Source organism: Bubalus kerabau, chromosome 15 (genome assembly GCF_029407905.1).
Source record: "Bubalus kerabau isolate K-KA32 ecotype Philippines breed swamp buffalo chromosome 15, PCC_UOA_SB_1v2, whole genome shotgun sequence".
Classification (NCBI taxonomy): Eukaryota; Metazoa; Chordata; class Mammalia; order Artiodactyla; family Bovidae; genus Bubalus; species Bubalus kerabau.
In genome coordinates this window covers 49,018,547-49,035,837 of record NC_073638.1, presented here as the reverse complement: position 1 = coordinate 49,035,837, position 17,291 = coordinate 49,018,547, and the positions used below count along the sequence as shown (strand labels likewise).

Sequence of the window (17,291 nt, the reverse complement as noted above, 5' to 3'; positions counted from 1 at the left end):
GGCTCCTCTGTCCATAGAATTTTTCAGGCAAGAATACTGGAGTGGTTTGCCATTTCCTACTCTGGAGCATCTTCCTGACCAAGGGATTGAACCCGAATTGGCAGGAAGATTCTTTACTGCTTAGCCACCATTATAAAAACAGTGAAATAGATGCTTAGGCATGTGCAAGAATATATACACACATATATATGTGTGTGTAAGAGAATATATGCATATGTATATACACATACACACACACATATATATACATATATATATATATATATATATATATATATATATATACATGCATACACATGGATTTATATAGATGAGGGATGTAGGTTTGGATAGTGATGAAATTTTGTGTAGGTGTGTTTGTGGTGATGATACTGTGAGTTCTGTTCTTTGATTATTTAGCAAAATTCTCAATGCTATTAGGTCCTTGGATGTTGCTGCTTCTTTTCTGCCAAATATTCAGTGTTGTTAAAGGAAGATATCAAAATTTTCTTCTGTCTAAACACTAGTTGTTTCATCTTATCTCCCTTTTTAAGATAAGCAAATTAAATTCAAGTGAGTGGAGGTCATCGCATGTGATTGTCTAAGAAGTAAAAAGATGCAAAAACCTCTCAGACACTGATTTAAACATCATTTTCCCCTCTGTTATTCCACTTCTACATCCATAAAGCCATTTACCTATCTAAAAACCTTTTTTCAATTTAGGACCTGGAATCCAGGTGGGAGAGTCCAGCCTCAAACAGTGGTAAGAACATCATGATGAACACTAGCTCATCACATGTCAACCACCATAGCTTCATTTTGACAGGTATCCCGGGAATGCCAGATAAAAACCCATGGATGGCTTTTCCCCTGGGATTTCTCTACACCATGACTCTCCTGGGAAATGGTACCATCCTAGCCATCATCAAGGTAGATCGGAGTCTCCATGAGCCTATGTACTACTTCCTCTCTATCTTGGCTCTGACTGACGTTGGTCTCTCCATGTCCACCCTGCCCTCCATGCTCAGCATCTTCTGGTTTAATGCCCCTGAGGTTCCCTTTGATGCATGCATCACACAGATGTTCTTCATCCACAGTTTTGGAGAGGTAGAATCAGGAGTATTAGTGTCTATGGCCTTTGACAGACTTGTGGCCATCCAAGACCCACTGCACTATGCTTCCATCCTCACCCATGGCATCATTGGCAAGATTGGAATAGCTGTCATCATCCGGGCAGTCTGTGTGGTCTTCCCTGTGCCCTTTCTTATAAAGCGGCTACCCTTCTGCCATTCCAATGTCTTGTCTCATTCGTACTGTCTCCACCAAGATGCAATGCGGTTAGCCTGTGCAAGCACACGTGTCAACAGCCTCTATGGCCTCATAGTAGTCATCTTCACTTTGGGGTTTGATGCCCTCATCATTCTCTTTTCTTATGTGCTCATCCTGAAGACAGTACTGGATATCGCTTCCAGAGCTGAAAGGCTCAAAGCACTCAACACCTGCCTCTCCCACATCTGTGCTGTGCTCCTTTTTTATGTTCCTCTCATTGGTGTCACCATGATCCACAGGTTTGGGAAACATCTGTCACCAGTAGTACACACATTCATGGCCAATACCTATCTGTTACTGCCTCCTTTACTAAACCCTGTTGTCTATAGTGTGAAAACCAAGCAGATACAAAGGAGGATCATCCAGGTGTTCCAGAGGAGAAAGAACAGGGTCTAGGGTAGTGTAATCAAATGTAATATGGAGAATAAGAAGCATTTTGAGCAGCTATAATGCAGTCAAATTATAAACATCTGGGAAAATTGAAAGTGGGCAAGGCTTGTAGGTGAAAGTCTTTCTTGTTCTGTATATGCTCCATTTTGGAATGCATATTTTTTGATATCTGGTGTCACTTGACAAACCTAATGTAATTAATATAATTGTTATTCTCTGAAACTGGAGATGAGCATCAGTGAAGACATAAATCATCACCTGTTTATCCAGGTAACACTTTTGAGTGTTTATTCATATAATGTTAAGTAATATTGTTCTATAGTTATTAATTAAATAATTAGATAAGGAAAGATTCAAAATGCTATATAGCACTGCTGAAAGGTCTGAGATATTTTTTCTTAATATGGGGAAAGAAAATTGTTCCATAATCAAACAGCATTTATTTTGTTGTTTCCATGTTTATTGGGTAAAGAGTGCCTATGTTAAAATTAAAACAAACACATGTGTGGTTACTTAACATGTGCCTTTTCATTTAAGGGTTATTACTTCTTTACGGTTCTAGTTTTCAGTCACATATTTAGTAGAATAACAGGTGCTCTGCCTTTACTCTTTAAACCCAGCAGGAGTGAACTCTATTTTGCTGTGTACAAAGGACCCAGCAAAACTTTATCAAGTAAAAGTACTGCCATGCTTTGTATAAGGACAAGCGAACACTTGCAGCACTGGGAAGTTTAAGAAAGCAGGGTACCCATGTGTGGGAATGAGTATGTCAAAGGCAATGTGTCTTTGCACTGAAGCTCATACCTGCTGTATGTATTTTGTTAATCATTACACCATCAAGTTGCTAGAGGGATGACTTATTAAATAGATGTACATTTAACACTAATGAAATGCCAGTCGTGATGCTGGACCCTGCATGTGGGTTCAATCACTCAGTTGTATCCAACTCTTTGTGACCCCGTGAACTGTAGTCCACCGGGCTCCTCGGTCCATGGAATTTTCTAGGCAAGAATACTGGAGTGGATTGCCATTCCCTGCTCCAGGGGAATCTTCCTAATCCAGGGATCAAACCCAAGTCTCCTGAATCTCCTGCGTTGGCAGGCAGATTCTTTACCACTGTTCCACCTGGGAAGTGTTCTGGTCCCTGAAGACACAGAGAAAAATACACCAACTTTCTGCAGTTTCTGGCATATTTCTCTGCAAGGAAATATGTATACAAGTCAAGTAGGTATTACATTACAACATCACATTTAATTTGCTATACTAGTAGTTTTAGTTGCCTTTATATATTCTCTCAGTGAATTCTCCAAACAGTCTTTGAGAATAATGTTATCACATTTTATACATGAGGAAATGAGGTTTAAAGAAGTTAAGTAACTTACTCAAAATCATACAGCTTCTAAGTGGAAGAACTCGATTCAAGTTTAGATCCGTTGATTCTAAAACCTATAAATTGAGACTTGACACATGTCTCAGGGTTTTCTAGACCTACAAGAAAACTTGAGGTAGAGGGAAAGAACCAGTGATCCTAAGATGTGATGTGTGAGAGATGTTAGTAACCAATATTACAGAAACATTATTTCAGGTCAGTTCAGTTCAGTGGCTCAGTTGTGTCCGACTCTTTGCGACCCCATGGACTGTGGCACGCCAGGCCTCCCTGTCCATCACCAACTCCCAGAGTTTGCTCAAATTCATGTCCATCGAATCAGTGATGCCATCCAGCCATCTCATCCTCTGTCATCCCCTTCTCCTGCCTTCAATCTTTCCCAGCATCAGGGTCTTTTCCAATGAGTCAGTTCTTCACATCAGGTGACCAAAGTATTGTGAGCTTCAGCTTCAGCATCAGTTCTTCCAATGAATGACTGATTCCCTTTAGGAATGACTGATTTGATCTCCTGACAGTCCAAGGGACTCTCAAGAGTCTTCTCCAACACCTCAGTTCAAAAACATCAATTCTTCGGCACTCAGCTTTCTCTATAGTCCAACTCTCCCATCCATGTGACTACTGGAAAAACCATAGATTTGACTAGATGGACCTTTTTTGGCAAAGTAATGTCTCTGCTTTTCAATATACTTTCTAGGTTGGTCATACCTTTCCTTCCAAGGGATAAGCGTCTTTTAATTTCATGGCTGCAGTCACCATCTGCAGTGATTTTGGAGCCCAAAAAAATAAAGAGAGGCTGAATGAGACTAAATTTGCAAGACTGATTTGGAGTTTACATTTTCAATGTTACAAAATTGCTTGAGATTTGTTAGTTTGTGCAGAATGCAAACATCATCCAAGGCCTCACCATGCTGCTGCTAAGTCACTTCAGTCGTGTCCGACTCTGTGTGACCCCATAGACGGCAGCCCACCAGGCTCCCCAGTCCCTGGGATTCTCCAGGCAAGAGCACTGGAGTGAGTTGCTATTTTCTTCCCCAATGAATGAAAGTGAAAAGTGAAAGTGAAGTCGTTCAGTCATGTCTGACCCTCAGCAACCCCATTGACTGCAGCCTTCCAGGCTCCTCCATCCATGGGATTTTCCAGTCAAGAGTACTGGAGTGGGGTGCCATTGCCTTCTCCAGATAGATGCTATCTAAATGGAAAACATGAATCCCAAACAAAGCACATTATAGTCAATTGGCCTATAAGGAGGAAATAAAAGATCTTTTATTTTCATTTAAATTTATCTCATCTTTAAAAAATGTTTATTTTTCTTAATGTGTTGTCATATACATGTTAGTACAGTGTGCCTATATACAATATTTGAATGAATAAACATAAAATATAAACATATCAATGTACAGCAGAAACCACTACAATATTGTAAAGTAATTCGCCTCAATTAAAATAAATTAATTCATTTAAAAAATATATTAAAAAGTGTCTGTTTTTTCTTATACAATTACATAACCAAAACTTGAAATCCTTAAATTAGAGATAAAAGCCAACCACCATGGATTATGTTTACAGTGTTCAAATACTGTGATAACAGAGGCAATTAGGAGAAATTGTCCATTAATCTTTGATTCTCTGATGTACCCATGCAGTGGCAAGATCAAAAATCTAATTTTTGGTACTGGCAATACACACACATCCTCACTGTACACTCTCTTTTCTAGCTCCTGCAGTCTGACTTGGTTTCCATTGCTAGATGAAAGCTGTTCACATGGCTCAGATTTATTCTGAAATAGCAAGTCAAATGTTTCCCCTCAATCCTCCTTCAACTTGATGTATTTGAGTAGATTATAAATATTTATACTCCCCTCCCTTTTAGTCTTCTTTCTGCTTTCATGGCACTCTATTGCATCTTCTACTTCCACCTTCTTTGTTTCCTAACCTGCCCCCCTTCACGTCTTCCTCTCACACATGATGTGAGTATTTCTCCAAGTTCTCCCCTTGCCATTCAGTAACCTCAGTAAATTTCTTTCTTCGTGATACCAGTCATGCTAACAGCTTTAAAATAGAACCCACATGCGTCTTTCTTTCCCTCTCCTTCCCCTCCCCCTCTCTTAAGATCGAACTCTTAATTTTTAACTACCTTTGCATAATCTCTGCATGGAGTTTTCTGTATACCTCTGTCTCACACAAGCCATATTTAACTCTTGCTTTTCCCCACAATAATCATTTTCAATTTCTCTGAAGGTATAAATTCTTGATTCATGTAACATTCAAAAACATACAGGCACATATCTGAAAACCGTCCTTCTGTCTTTGATTTATACGCCTCCCACAGAGTCCAAAAGACTGTTCTATACATCAGTGTTTCTTTTGCTGCCTTGTATACAGGGTTATTGTTACCATATTTCTAAATTCCATATATATGCATTAGTATACTGTTTGGTGTTTTTCTTTCTGGCTTACTTCACTCTATATAATAGGCTCCAGTTTCATCCACCTTATTAGAACTGATTCAAATGTATTCTTTTTAATGGCTGAGTAATACTCCATTGTGTATATGTACCACTGCTTTCTTATCCATTCATCTGCTGATGGACATCTAGGTTGCTTCATGTCCTGGCTATTATAAACAGTGCTGCGATGAACATCAGGGTAAACGTGTCTCTTTCAATTCTGGTTTCCTCAGTGTGTATGCCCAGCAGTGGGATTGCTGGATCATAAGGCAGGTCTATTTCCAGTTTTTTAAGGAATCTCCACACTGTTCTCCATATTGGATGTACTAGTTTGCATTCCCACCAACAGTGTAAGAGGGTTCCCTTTTCTCCACACCCTCTCCAGCATTTATTGCTTGTAGACTTTTGGATCACAGCCATTCTGACTGGCGTGAAATGGTACCTCATAGTGGTTTTGATTTGCATTTCTCTGATAATGAGGGATGTTGAGCATCTTTTCATGTGTTTGTTAGCCATCTGTATGTCTTCTTTGGAAAAATGTCTATTTAGTTCTTTGGCCCATTTTTTGATTGGGTCGTTTATTTTTCTGGAATTGAGCTGCAGGGGTTGCTTGTATATTTTTGATATTAGTTGTTTGTCAGTTTCTTCTTTGCTATTCTTTTCTCGCATTCTGAAGGCTGTCTTTTCACCTTGCTTATAGTTTCCTTTGTTGTGCAGAAGCTTTTAAGTTTAATTAGATCCGATTTGTTTATTTTTGCTTTTATTTCCAATATTTTGGGAGGTGGGTCATAAAGGATCCTGCTGTGGTGTATGTCGGAGAATGTTTTGCCTATGTTCTCCTCCAGGAGTTTCATAGTTTCTGGTCTTATGTTTAGATCTTTAATCCATTTTGAGTTTATTTTTGTGTATGGTGTTAGAAAGTGCTCTAGTTTCATTCTTTTACAAGTGGTTGGTCAGTTTCCCCAGCACCACTTGTTAAAGAGATTGTTTTTAATCCATTGTATATTCTTACCTCCTTTGTCAAAGATAACATGTCCATATGTGCAAGGATTTATCTCTGGGCTTTCTATTTTGTTCCATTGATCTATATTTCTGTCTTTGTGCCAGTACCATCCTGTCTTGATGATTGTGGCTTTGTAGTAGAGCCTGAAGTCAGGCAGGTTGATTCCTCCAGTTCCATTCTTCTTTCTCAAGATAGCTTTGGCTATTCGAGGTTCTTTGTATTTCCATACAAATTGTGAAATTATTTGTTCCAGCTCTGTGAAGAATACTGTTGGTAGCTTGATAGGGATTGCATTGAATCTATAAATTGCTTTGGGTAGTATACTCATTTTCACTATATTGAATCTTCCAATCCATGAACATGGTATATTTCTCCATCTATTAGTGTCCTTTTTGATTTCTTTCACCAGTGTTTTATAGTTTTCTATATATAGGTCTTTAGTTTCTTTAGGTAGATATATTCCTAAGTATTTTATTATTCCCATTGCAATGGTGAATGGAATTGTTTCCTTAATTTCTCTTTCTGTTTTCTCATTATTAGTGTATAGGAATGCAAGGGATTTCTGGGTGTTGATTTTATATCTGGCAACTTTTCTATATTCATTGATTAGTTCCAGTAATTTTCTGGTGGAGTCTTTAGGGTTTTCTATGTAGAGGATCATGTCATCTGCAAACAGTGAGAGTTTTACTTCTTCTTTTCCATTTTGGATTCTTTTTATTTCTTTTTCTGCTCTGATTGCTGTGGCCAAAACTTCCAAAACTATGTTGAATAGTAATGGTGAAAGTGGGCACCCTTGTCTTGTTCCTGACTTTAGGGGAAATGCTTTCAATTTTTCACCATTGAGGATAATGTTTGCTGTGGGTTTGTCATATATAGCTTTTATTATGTTGAGTTATGTTCCTTCTATTCCTGCTTCCTGGAGAGTTTTTATCATAAATGGATGTTGAATTTTGTCAAAGGCTTTCTCTGCATCTATTGAGATAATCATATGGTTTTTATTTTTCAATTTGTTAATGTGGTGTATTACATTGATTGATTTGCGGATATTGAAGAATCCTTGCATCCCTGGGATAAAGCCCACTTGGTCATGGTGTATGATCTTTTTAATGTGTTGTTGGATTCTGATTGCTAGAATTTTGTTAAGGATTTTTGCATCTATGTTCATCAATGATATTGGCCTGTAGTTTTCTTTTCTTGTGGGATCTTTGTCAGGTTTTGGTATTAGGGTGATGGTGGCCTCATAGAATGAGTTTGGAAGTTTACCTTCCTCTGCAATTTTCTGGAAGAGTTTGAGCAGGATAGGTGTTAGCTCTTCTCTAAAATTTTGGTAGAATTCAGCTGTGAAGCTGTCTGGACCTGGGCTTTTGTTTGCTAGAAGATTTCTGATTACAGTTTCAATTTCCGTGCTTGTGATGGGTCTGTTAAGATTTTCTATTTCTTCCTGGTCGAGTTTTGGAAAGTTGTATTTTTCTAAGAATTTGTCCATTGCTTCCACGTTGTCCATTTTATTGGCATATGATTGCTGATAGTAGTCTCTTATGATCCTTTGTATTTGCGTGTTGTCTGGTGTGATCTCTCCATTTTCATTTCTAATTTTATTGATTTGATTTTTCTCCCTTTGTTTCTTGATGAGTCTGGCTAATGGTTTGTCAATTTTATTTATCCTTTCAAAGAACCAGCTTTTGGCTTTGTTGATTTTTGCTATGGTCTCCTTTGTTTCTTTTGCATTTATTTCTGCCAAAATTTTTAAGATTTCTTTCCTTCTACTAACCCTGCAGTTCTTCATTTCTTCCTTTTCTAGTTGCTTTAAGTGTAGGGTTAGGTTATTTATTTGACTTTTTTCTTGTTTCTTGAGGTATGCCTGTATTGCTATGAACTTTCCCCTTAGGACTGCTTTTACAGTGTCCCACAGGTTTTGGGTTGTTGTGTTTTCATTTTCATTCGTTTCTATGCAAATTTTGATTTTGTTTTTTATTTCTTCTGTGATTTGTTGGTTATTCAGCAGCGTATTGTTCAGCCTCCATATGTTGGAATTTTTAATAGTTTTTCTCCTGTAGTTGAGATCTAATCTTACTGCATTGTGGTCAGAAAAGATGCTTGGAATGATTTCAATTTTTTTGAATTTACCAAGGCTAGATTTATGGCCCAGGATGTGATCTATCCTGGAGAAGGTTCCATGTGCGCTTCAGAAAAAGGTGAAATTCATTGTTTTGGGATGAAATGTCCTATAGATATCAATTAGGCCTAACTGGTCTATTGTATCATTTAAAGTTTGTGTTTCCTTGTTAATTTTCTGTTTAGTTGATCTATCCATAGGTGTGAGTGGGGTATTAAAGTCTCCCACTATTATTGTGTTATTGTTCATTTCACCTTTCATACTTGTTAGCATTTGTCTTACATACTGCGGTGTTCCCGTGTTGGGTGCATATATATTTATAATTGTTATATCTTCTTCTTGGATTGATCCTTTGATCATTATGTAGTGACCTTCTTTGTCTCTTTTCACAACCTTTGTTTTAAAGTCTATTTTATCTGATATGAGTATTGCTACTCCTGCTTTCTTTTGGTCCCTATTTGCATGCAAAATCTTTTTCCAGCCCTTCACTTTCAGTCTGTATGTGTCCCCTATTTTGAGGTGGGTCTCTTATGTAGGGGTCTTGTTTTTGTATTCATTCAGCCAGTCTTTGTCTTTTGGTTGGGGCATTCAACCCATTTACGTTTAAGGTAATTATTGATAAGTATGATCCCATTGCCATTTACTTTATTGTCTTGGGTTCGAATTTATACACCATTTTTGTGTTTCCTATCTAGAGAATATCCTTTAGTATTTGTTGGAGAGCTGGTTTGGTGGTGCTGAATTCTCTCAGCTTTTGCTTGTCTGTAAAGCTTTTGATTTCTCCTTCGTATTTGAATGAAATCCTTGCTGGGTACAATAATCTGGGCTGTAGATTATTTTCTTTTATCACTTTAAGTATGTCTTGCCATTCCCTCTTGGCCTGAAGAGTTTCTACTGAAAGATCAGCTGTTATCCTTATGGGTATTCCCTTGTGTGTTATTTGTTGTTTTTCCCTTGCTGCTTTTAATATTTGTTCTTTGTGTTTGATCTTTGTTAATTTGATTAATATATGTCTTGGGGTGTTTTGCCTTGGGTTTATCCTGTTTGGGACTCTCTGGGTTTCTTGGACTTGAGTGATTATTTCCTTCCTCATTTTAGGGAAGTTTTCAACTATTATCTCCTCAAGTATTTTCTCATGGTCTTTCTTTTTGTCTTCTTCTTCTGGGATGCCTATGATTCGAATGTTGTAGCATTTAATATTGTCCTGGAGGTCACTGAGATTGTCCTCATTTCTTTTAATTCATTTTTCTTTTTTCCTCTCTGATTAATTTATTTCTACCATTCTATCTTCTTATTCACTAATCCTATCTTCTGCCTCTATTATTCTACTATTTGTTGCCTCCAGAGTGTTTTTGATCTCATTTATTGCATTATTCATTATATATTGATTCTTTTTTATTTCTTCTAGGTCCTGTTAAACCTTTCTTGCATCTTCTCAATCCTTGTCTCCAGGCTATTTATCTGTGATTCCATTTTGATTTCAAGATTTTGGATCAATTTCACTATCATTATTCAGAATTCTTTATCAGGTAGATTCCCTCTCTCTTCCTCTTTTGTTTGGTTTGGTGGGCTTTTATCCTGTTCCTTTATCTGCTGGGTATTCCTCTGTCTCTTCATCTTATTTAAATTGCTGAGTTTGGGGTGTCCTTTCTGTATTCTGGCAGTTTGTGGAGTTCTCTTTATTGTGGCGTTTCCTCACTGTGTGTGGGTTTGTACAGGTGGCTTGTCAAGGTTTCTTGGTTAGGGAAGCTTGTGTCGGTGTTCTGGTGGGTGGAGCTGTATTTCTTCTCTCTGGGGTGCAATGAAGTGTCCAGTAACGAGTTATGAGATGTCTATGGTTTTGGTGTGACTTTGGGCAGCCTGTATCTTGGAGCTCAGGGCTGTGTTCCTGTGTTGCTGGAGAATTTGCCTGGCATGTCTTGCCCTGGAACTTGTTGGCCCTTGTGTGGTGCTTGGTTTCAGTGTAGGTATGGAGGCGTTTGATGAGCTTCTGTCAATTAATGTTCCCTGGAGTCAGGAGTTCCCTGGAGTCATGGTTTGGATTTAAGCCTCCTGCTTCCAGTTATCGGTCTTATTTTTACAGTAGTTTCAAAACTTTTCCTTCTATACAGCACTACTGATAAAACATCTACGTTAAAGATGAAAAGTTTCTCCACCGTGAGGGTCACTCATAGAGGTTCACAGCATTACATGGAGAAGAGAAGAGGGAGGAGGGTGTTAGAGGTGACTCGAATTAGATGAGGTGGAATCAATAGAGGAGAGAGTGGGGTAGCCGGTAATCACTTCCTTATGTGCACTCCACAACTGGGCTGCTCAGAGATTCTCATGGAGTTATACAGAGAAGTGAAGAAGGAGGAAGGAGACAGAGGTGGCCAGGAGGATAAAAGTGGGGAATGAAAAGGAGGGAGACAGAACCAGCCAGTAATCAGTTCCCTAAGTATTCTCCACGGTCTGGAACACACAGAAATTCACAGAGTTGGGTAGAGTAGAGAGGGGTTAGGGAAGAGACACAGGCGATCTGGTGGAGAAAAAGGAGAGTCCAAAGGGAGAGAGAGCAGTCAAGCCAGTAATCTCGCTCCCTAATGAAAAATGGGTACTGCAGACTGGGTTCTTAAAGGTACAAAATTGGTAACAAATACATAAAAGCAAAAATTAAAAATCTAGAGTAGAGTTTGGATTTTCAAAAATACAATGTTAAAGAAAAGAAGAAGGAAAAGAAAGAGAGAAAACAAAAACAAAAACAAACAAAGTCACAAAAATTATAAAGAAAATATAGGTACAAAATTGATAACAAATACCAAAAAGCAAAAGTTAAAAATATAGAGTAGAGTTTGGAATTTCAAAAACACAATGTTAAAGAAAAAAGAAAAAAGGTCACAAAAATTATAAAAAATATATATATGAAGTTTGCTTTAAAAAAAATAGGGTCTTTTTTTTGCAAAGTAATAGCAGGTTATAAAAGTAAAAATTAAAGGAATAATAGAGGACTTAAAATTTTTTAAAAAAATTAAAAAAAAAGAAAGAAAGAATGATTGTAAAAATAGTAAAAATATATAAAAGACTTTCTCTGGTTTTGTTGTGGGTATTGTGAGGTCAGTTCATTTTCAGCTAGTTCCTTGGTCCGACTTATATTTCTCAAGATATATAGGCCCCTTCCTATGTATTCGGTATTAACCACAGGGTTTTAATCTATTGCCTGTAGCTTCCAAGGCGTTTCCCTCTGTTATAGCTTCTTCTGTTTGCTGGTCTCTTCAGTGTCTGGTTTCCGCCCTGACACAAAGGGGACGGTGGTGGACACTTTTTTTTTTTTTTTTTAGGCTCACTTGTTCAGTCGCGCTGTGGGGAGGGAGGGACGCTGCAAACAAATAACACTGGCATGTGCTTGCAGTGCCTCAGCCACACTGGGTCTGCCCCGGCTCATGGCACGTGTAGCCTCCCTGCCCACACTGCTCAGGCTCTAGGTTGCTCTGCCAGTGAACCATCTGTGGCCAGCCCTGGGCTGCTTGCACCACTCAGGTTCAGGCACTCGGGTAGTCCTCAGAGGCGCAGACTTGGTTGGGCCTGCGTTTTGTGCCCTTCCCAGGTCCGAGCAGCTCAGGTGATGAGATGTTTGGCGAACGCGATTGCTGCGACTTATCGCCCCCCCCCTCCCCCCCGCTCGGTTATCTAGGTGTACAACTGGCACACCTTCTCAGGCAGATGTTGACCGTCCAGACCCCCAAGAAGTTTTAGTTAGCAAAGAAGCCTGCTTACAGTTTTATAGATAATGTCTTTCTGGGGCTTGCCCCCTTCCGGCTCTGGCTGCCTGTCACTGGAGGAGGACAGTCTGCAGCCAGCTATCTCTGTACAGTCCTTTGTTCCGTGTGCAGGCCTGGCGGTGTCTTAGGTTAGGGCTGGCTTTTCACGTGGTAGATATCCCACAGTCTGGTTTGCTAGCCCAAATTATTTTGCTCAGATAGCGCTCAGGGTATTCAGGCCAGATCCTTACTCCAAGCAATGCCGCCCACGCAGCACCTCCCTGCTCAGACCCCGCTTGCTAGCCGCATGTGAAGGCATCTGAGCTGCTTCTCCACTGGGGGAGTTACCATAGGGCTCGCAGTCTGCGGGGTTTAATTGTTTATTTATTTTTCCTCCCTGTTATGTTGCCTTCTGTGCTTCCAAGGCTCAGCACAGATTCGGCATTGAGAAGGTTTCCTGGTGTTTGGAAACTTCTCTCTTTTTAAGACTCCCTTCCTGGGATGGAACTCCGTCCCTCCCTCTTTTGTCTCTTTTTTTGTCTTTTATATTTTTTCCTACCTCCTTTCAAAGACTTGGGTTGCTTTTCTGGGTGCTTGATGTCCTCTGCCGGCGTTCAGAGGTTGTTTTGTGGAATTTACTCAGCGTTTAAATGTTCTTTTGATGAATTTGTGGGGGAGAAAGTGTTCTCCCCATCCTACTCCTCCGCCATCTTAGCTCCTCCTTTGCAGTCTTAAGAAAAGGTGGCCCTGAGACCTTGAGAAGTGGGAGCTGAGGTAGAAGCCAGTATGAAAGACTTCAGATACAATTGGAGCTACTCTGATGCTGCAGTTGCTGTGGCAATCATGATCTTCATCTTTAATGGAGAAATGTGATGGAGACACAAACTAGATAGAGGGAAACTCAAAAACTCCTTCACCAATACACTTGTTTCTGGGGTCAGCTTTTAAGTATTTACAGCACCAAAGACGACAGTTATGGAGAGCATTTCCACCTGTCTCTGAAATGTAGAGTGTGATTTAGAAATTAGGTGCATCAATTAAATGTCAAGCTGCATGAGTGAAAACAACCAAGAGCTGAAAGTCCTCAAAGAGATTTGCTCATCCCAAGGATACTGGTCACTGCACTGCTACTAGGACCTTTGCTCTCATATCAGAACAAGCAAATAGAGACCTATCTTCTTAACTATGGTATTGGTGGTGGTTTAGTCACTAAGTCAAATCTGACTTGCAACCCCATGGACTGTAGCCCTCCAGGCTCCTCCCTCTGTGGAATTTCCCAGGCAAGAATAGAGGAGTGGGTTACCATTTCCTTTTCCAGGGGATCTTCCCAACCCAGGGATTGAATCCAGATCTCCTGCATTGCAGGGAGATTCTTTACCAAGTCACCAGGGAAACCCCTTCTTAACAATAACCCCTAGCAATTCCTGTTCTAGGCTCAGGACTGTGATAGTATTGGTGAACTCTTAGCAAGCCCTTCCAGAGGTGGTAGGACTCAAGGCTCCCCACAAATCCCAGAAGGTTTAAATGATATTTTAGATTCATTTTATTAAATGTTATCAATGTGCCTTTGTTTTTTATAGAGTTAAGAAAAATTTTTGTCGTGAATCTATCTAAAATTAATTCAGAAAGACTGGTGAACCTGAAAGCAGTATTAAAATGGGAATAAGCTTTCTGGTACACAGTATTATTAAATTTGTCTTAGCTAGGCTAGTGTCTGTTCTGACAGACTTCTAAAGTAGCTACTGATTTGAGTAATAGGTAACTACATACCATGAAAGACCCAAAGAATCTTTTGTGTTAGATTTTAAAGAGCAAATAAAAACTTGAGCAAAAGTCATGTGGCTCATTACACAAAAGAGTGTAAGTCGCTCATTAGTATACATTGTATATGTGTGCTTTTGTTCTTCTTCTTCATATATGGAGTTGGCCAAAATGTTTATTTGGGTTTTTCCATAACATCTTAGGGATAAATCCAAATAAACGTTTTGACCAATCTGATACTTTGTCTTCAAATTAAATCCGTAGTAATTCTTTAACCTTCTACCCTGAGTGTCATCCCCACCCTGCCCAACCCATTTTATCTGTCTCCCAGAATATAGATAGTTCAACATTCCCCAGAAAATCTGCCTGACTGAGCCTTGGCCAACACATGAACTGCTTTGGAAACAGCATACAACACTGTCCCCCATACGGATGCTGTAGTTATCCAATATGACAGCATGTAAAAGGCTCTGGTACTGTCTTTTGCTTCGTGGACAGTCTATAAGTGCTTTTATTGTCTTACATTCAATATTCTTGAACACTTACTATAGTTGCACAACCCTTCATGGTTTACAAATACTTGTCCTTATATGATTAAATTTAATTTCATTACCACACTGGTTGTTAAGTGATAATATTTCCAGCTTCAAAATGAAGAAATTGCCATTAGAGGTAGGGAAGGGAACATCCAATGTCACACGTGGAAGAGTTAAAGCTCACCCTTCATGTGTTGATCTCAAGTTATACAATATGGTTGGCCCCTGCTCAATTATATACATTTATATTCTTAATCCTAAAATTTAACCATCTTTCTAATCCATGTTTTATTTAACAATGTATTATCCCCAGGTGTTCTCTTATTATTTAATGAGTATAATTCATTTCTCCCCTATTAAGCTAATAGAGGCCATTCCTAACACTTGAGCTAGAATGTTAAATCAACTCAATGATCTTTAATTTAAAAGACATTAAGCTGGTGGCTTATTTCTGCTCAAAAGAGTTATTACAGATTGGAATTAGTAATATGCCCCTTTCATTTTTTATGGGCCAACTCTAATGCAAGGCCACAGGAAAGTCCATGGAACAGTTCTTATAAATGCCGCTCTTTATATACTGCAAAAAGGACGATTTGGTACAGGAAGTGGAAAGTATGTTCTGAGAGCAGGGAACTATCTCTGCCCAATTCAAATCACACCAAAAATGTGAAAAAATAAAAACTATTTTTTCATAGTCATAATTGAGCCTTTACAGAAGAGATATTTCCTCTCTAAACTGGCAGACCCTAACCCTCTGCAGTGACCTTGGCTGGAACAAACATCTGGATGAGCTTCCTCTGTATCTCTTTGGTCTTCATAGTATAGACGATGGGGTTTAGCACAGGGGGTATGAGAAGATAGGCATTAGCCATGAGGGCATGGGTCAGTGATGAAAGGTGCTTTCCAAAACGGTGAATGACAGACACCCCAATGAGTGGCACGTAGAAGATGAGAACCGCACAGATGTGGGAAACACAGGTGTTGAGTGCCTTCAGCCGGCCCTCCCCTGAGGCAATGGCCATCACTGTTCGAAGTATGAATGCATAGGAGAGGAGGATGGAGAGGGAGTCAGAACCCTTGGTGAAGATAATCGCAATGAGGCCGTAGAGACTGTTGACCCGGGTGCTGGCACAGGCAAGGCTCATGACATCTTGGTGGAGGCAGAAGGAGTGGGAGAGGATATTGGAGTGGTAGAAGGGGAGCCGCTTGATGAGGAAAGGCACTGGGAAGACCACACAGATGGCCCTTGTCAAGATGACTGCCCCTGTTCTGAAGACCACGCCATTGGTGAGGATGGTGCTGTACCCGAGGGGTTTCTGGATTGCCACAACCCGATCAAAGGCCATGGCCACCAGCACGCCAGATTCAATGGCTGAGAAGGTATGGATGAGGTACATCTGAACAAGGCAGGCATCAAAGGCGATGGACTTGTAGTTAAACCAAAATATGCCTAGCATGGAGGGCATAGTACAAAGGGCAAGTCCCGTGTCTGCCAGTGCCAGCATACACAGAAAGTAATACATGGGGATGTGCAGGGACAGTTCAGACTTGATGGTAGAGATGATGACACCATTGCCAAAGAGGGCAATGACATATATAGCACCCAGTGGGAATGCCATCCAGTAATACTTTAGTTCAAGCCCTGGAATTCCAGTTAAGACAAAGTAGAGATGTTGGAAGTGAGAGTGATTATTATCTGCCATGAAGTCAATGTAACACAGGAGGGAAATTTTGAGATCCTGATGTGTGTCTTCCTAAGAATGCAGTGACAAGTATTAACAATATATTAGAATCTGATCTTCCTCAGAGCAGAACCATTTTATTTTTACACGGGTGAGAGAGAGTTTAAGGGAGGGCTGAGTCCCTGAAATTACTTTTCCAAGATATATCCTGTGGAGGAAACTTCTACTGTCCCAATGAAAAAGTTTCACTAAGTCAAATAAGTCACATTCAGTTTAAAACACATTGCATTAGATAAAATATTTTGCTTTCTCCAGTCCATTTCTCCCTCTTTCTCATCCATATCTTACAAGCTGTTGAGTCAGAGGCTGAGGACACAATAACTAAGACAGAATCAGTATAAAACAAAAATTAGTTGACTGCTCACAAAGGATGTCATTTCCACCCATCACTCTCCTTATGCCCAGTACTGGAACTCTCATGAAGGCAACGGGTCTTGTATGTAAGGCAAGGATGGACATGCCCAAGGCACATGCCTGTGCTTGCATCTGAGCATGGCCACCATTTCCCCTGAGCCTGGATGTGGACTCCATCATTCTCAACCCAGGAACCTCAGACAGCAACTTCTGATCATAGAAAATGAAATGTATTTGTCACCTCTAATCTAATGAAATCTAGACAGGGGAGTAAGTTATATTTAGGAAAGCAACAGCAGCAATTCTTTTTTCAGACTAACTCATTTTGTCCAAAAGGAAGTGAGGCTCCTCTGAAGCCTTTTTTAGAATCAGGATCTTCTGGAAATTGTATTACTAAAGGCACAGTGATCATTCACATAATGCTGTTTACACTCTCAGAGGGCCAGTATAGAGGTCCTAGTAGAGATCTGGAAGAAACATGCTGATATTTCCAGAATCAGTAACTATGTT

At 39.6% G+C, this 17,291-nt stretch overlaps 2 protein-coding genes across 2 annotated transcripts; one reads left to right on the top strand and one right to left on the bottom strand.

Moving 5' to 3' along the window:
* The first annotated feature begins 753 nt into the window (after positions 1 to 753).
* LOC129629078 (olfactory receptor 51H1-like) lies at positions 754 to 1,704 on the top strand. Its single transcript, XM_055548864.1, has one exon. The coding sequence runs from the start codon at positions 754 to 756 to the stop codon at positions 1,702 to 1,704; it is 951 nt and encodes a 316-aa protein (XP_055404839.1).
* A 13,727-nt stretch (positions 1,705 to 15,431) lies between these two features.
* Positions 15,432 to 16,388, bottom strand: LOC129629077 (olfactory receptor 51H1-like). Its single transcript, XM_055548863.1, has one exon. It carries the CDS (start codon positions 16,386 to 16,388, stop codon positions 15,432 to 15,434), a length of 957 nt encoding a protein of 318 aa, XP_055404838.1.
* Positions 16,389 to 17,291: the final 903 nt, after the last annotated feature.

Coding starts and splice junctions, on each gene's coding strand:
- LOC129629078 (XM_055548864.1), top strand. CDS start 754: ATGATGAACACTAGCTCATCACATGTCAACCACCATAGCTTCATTTTG.
- LOC129629077 (XM_055548863.1), bottom strand. CDS start 16,388: ATGGCAGATAATAATCACTCTCACTTCCAACATCTCTACTTTGTCTTA.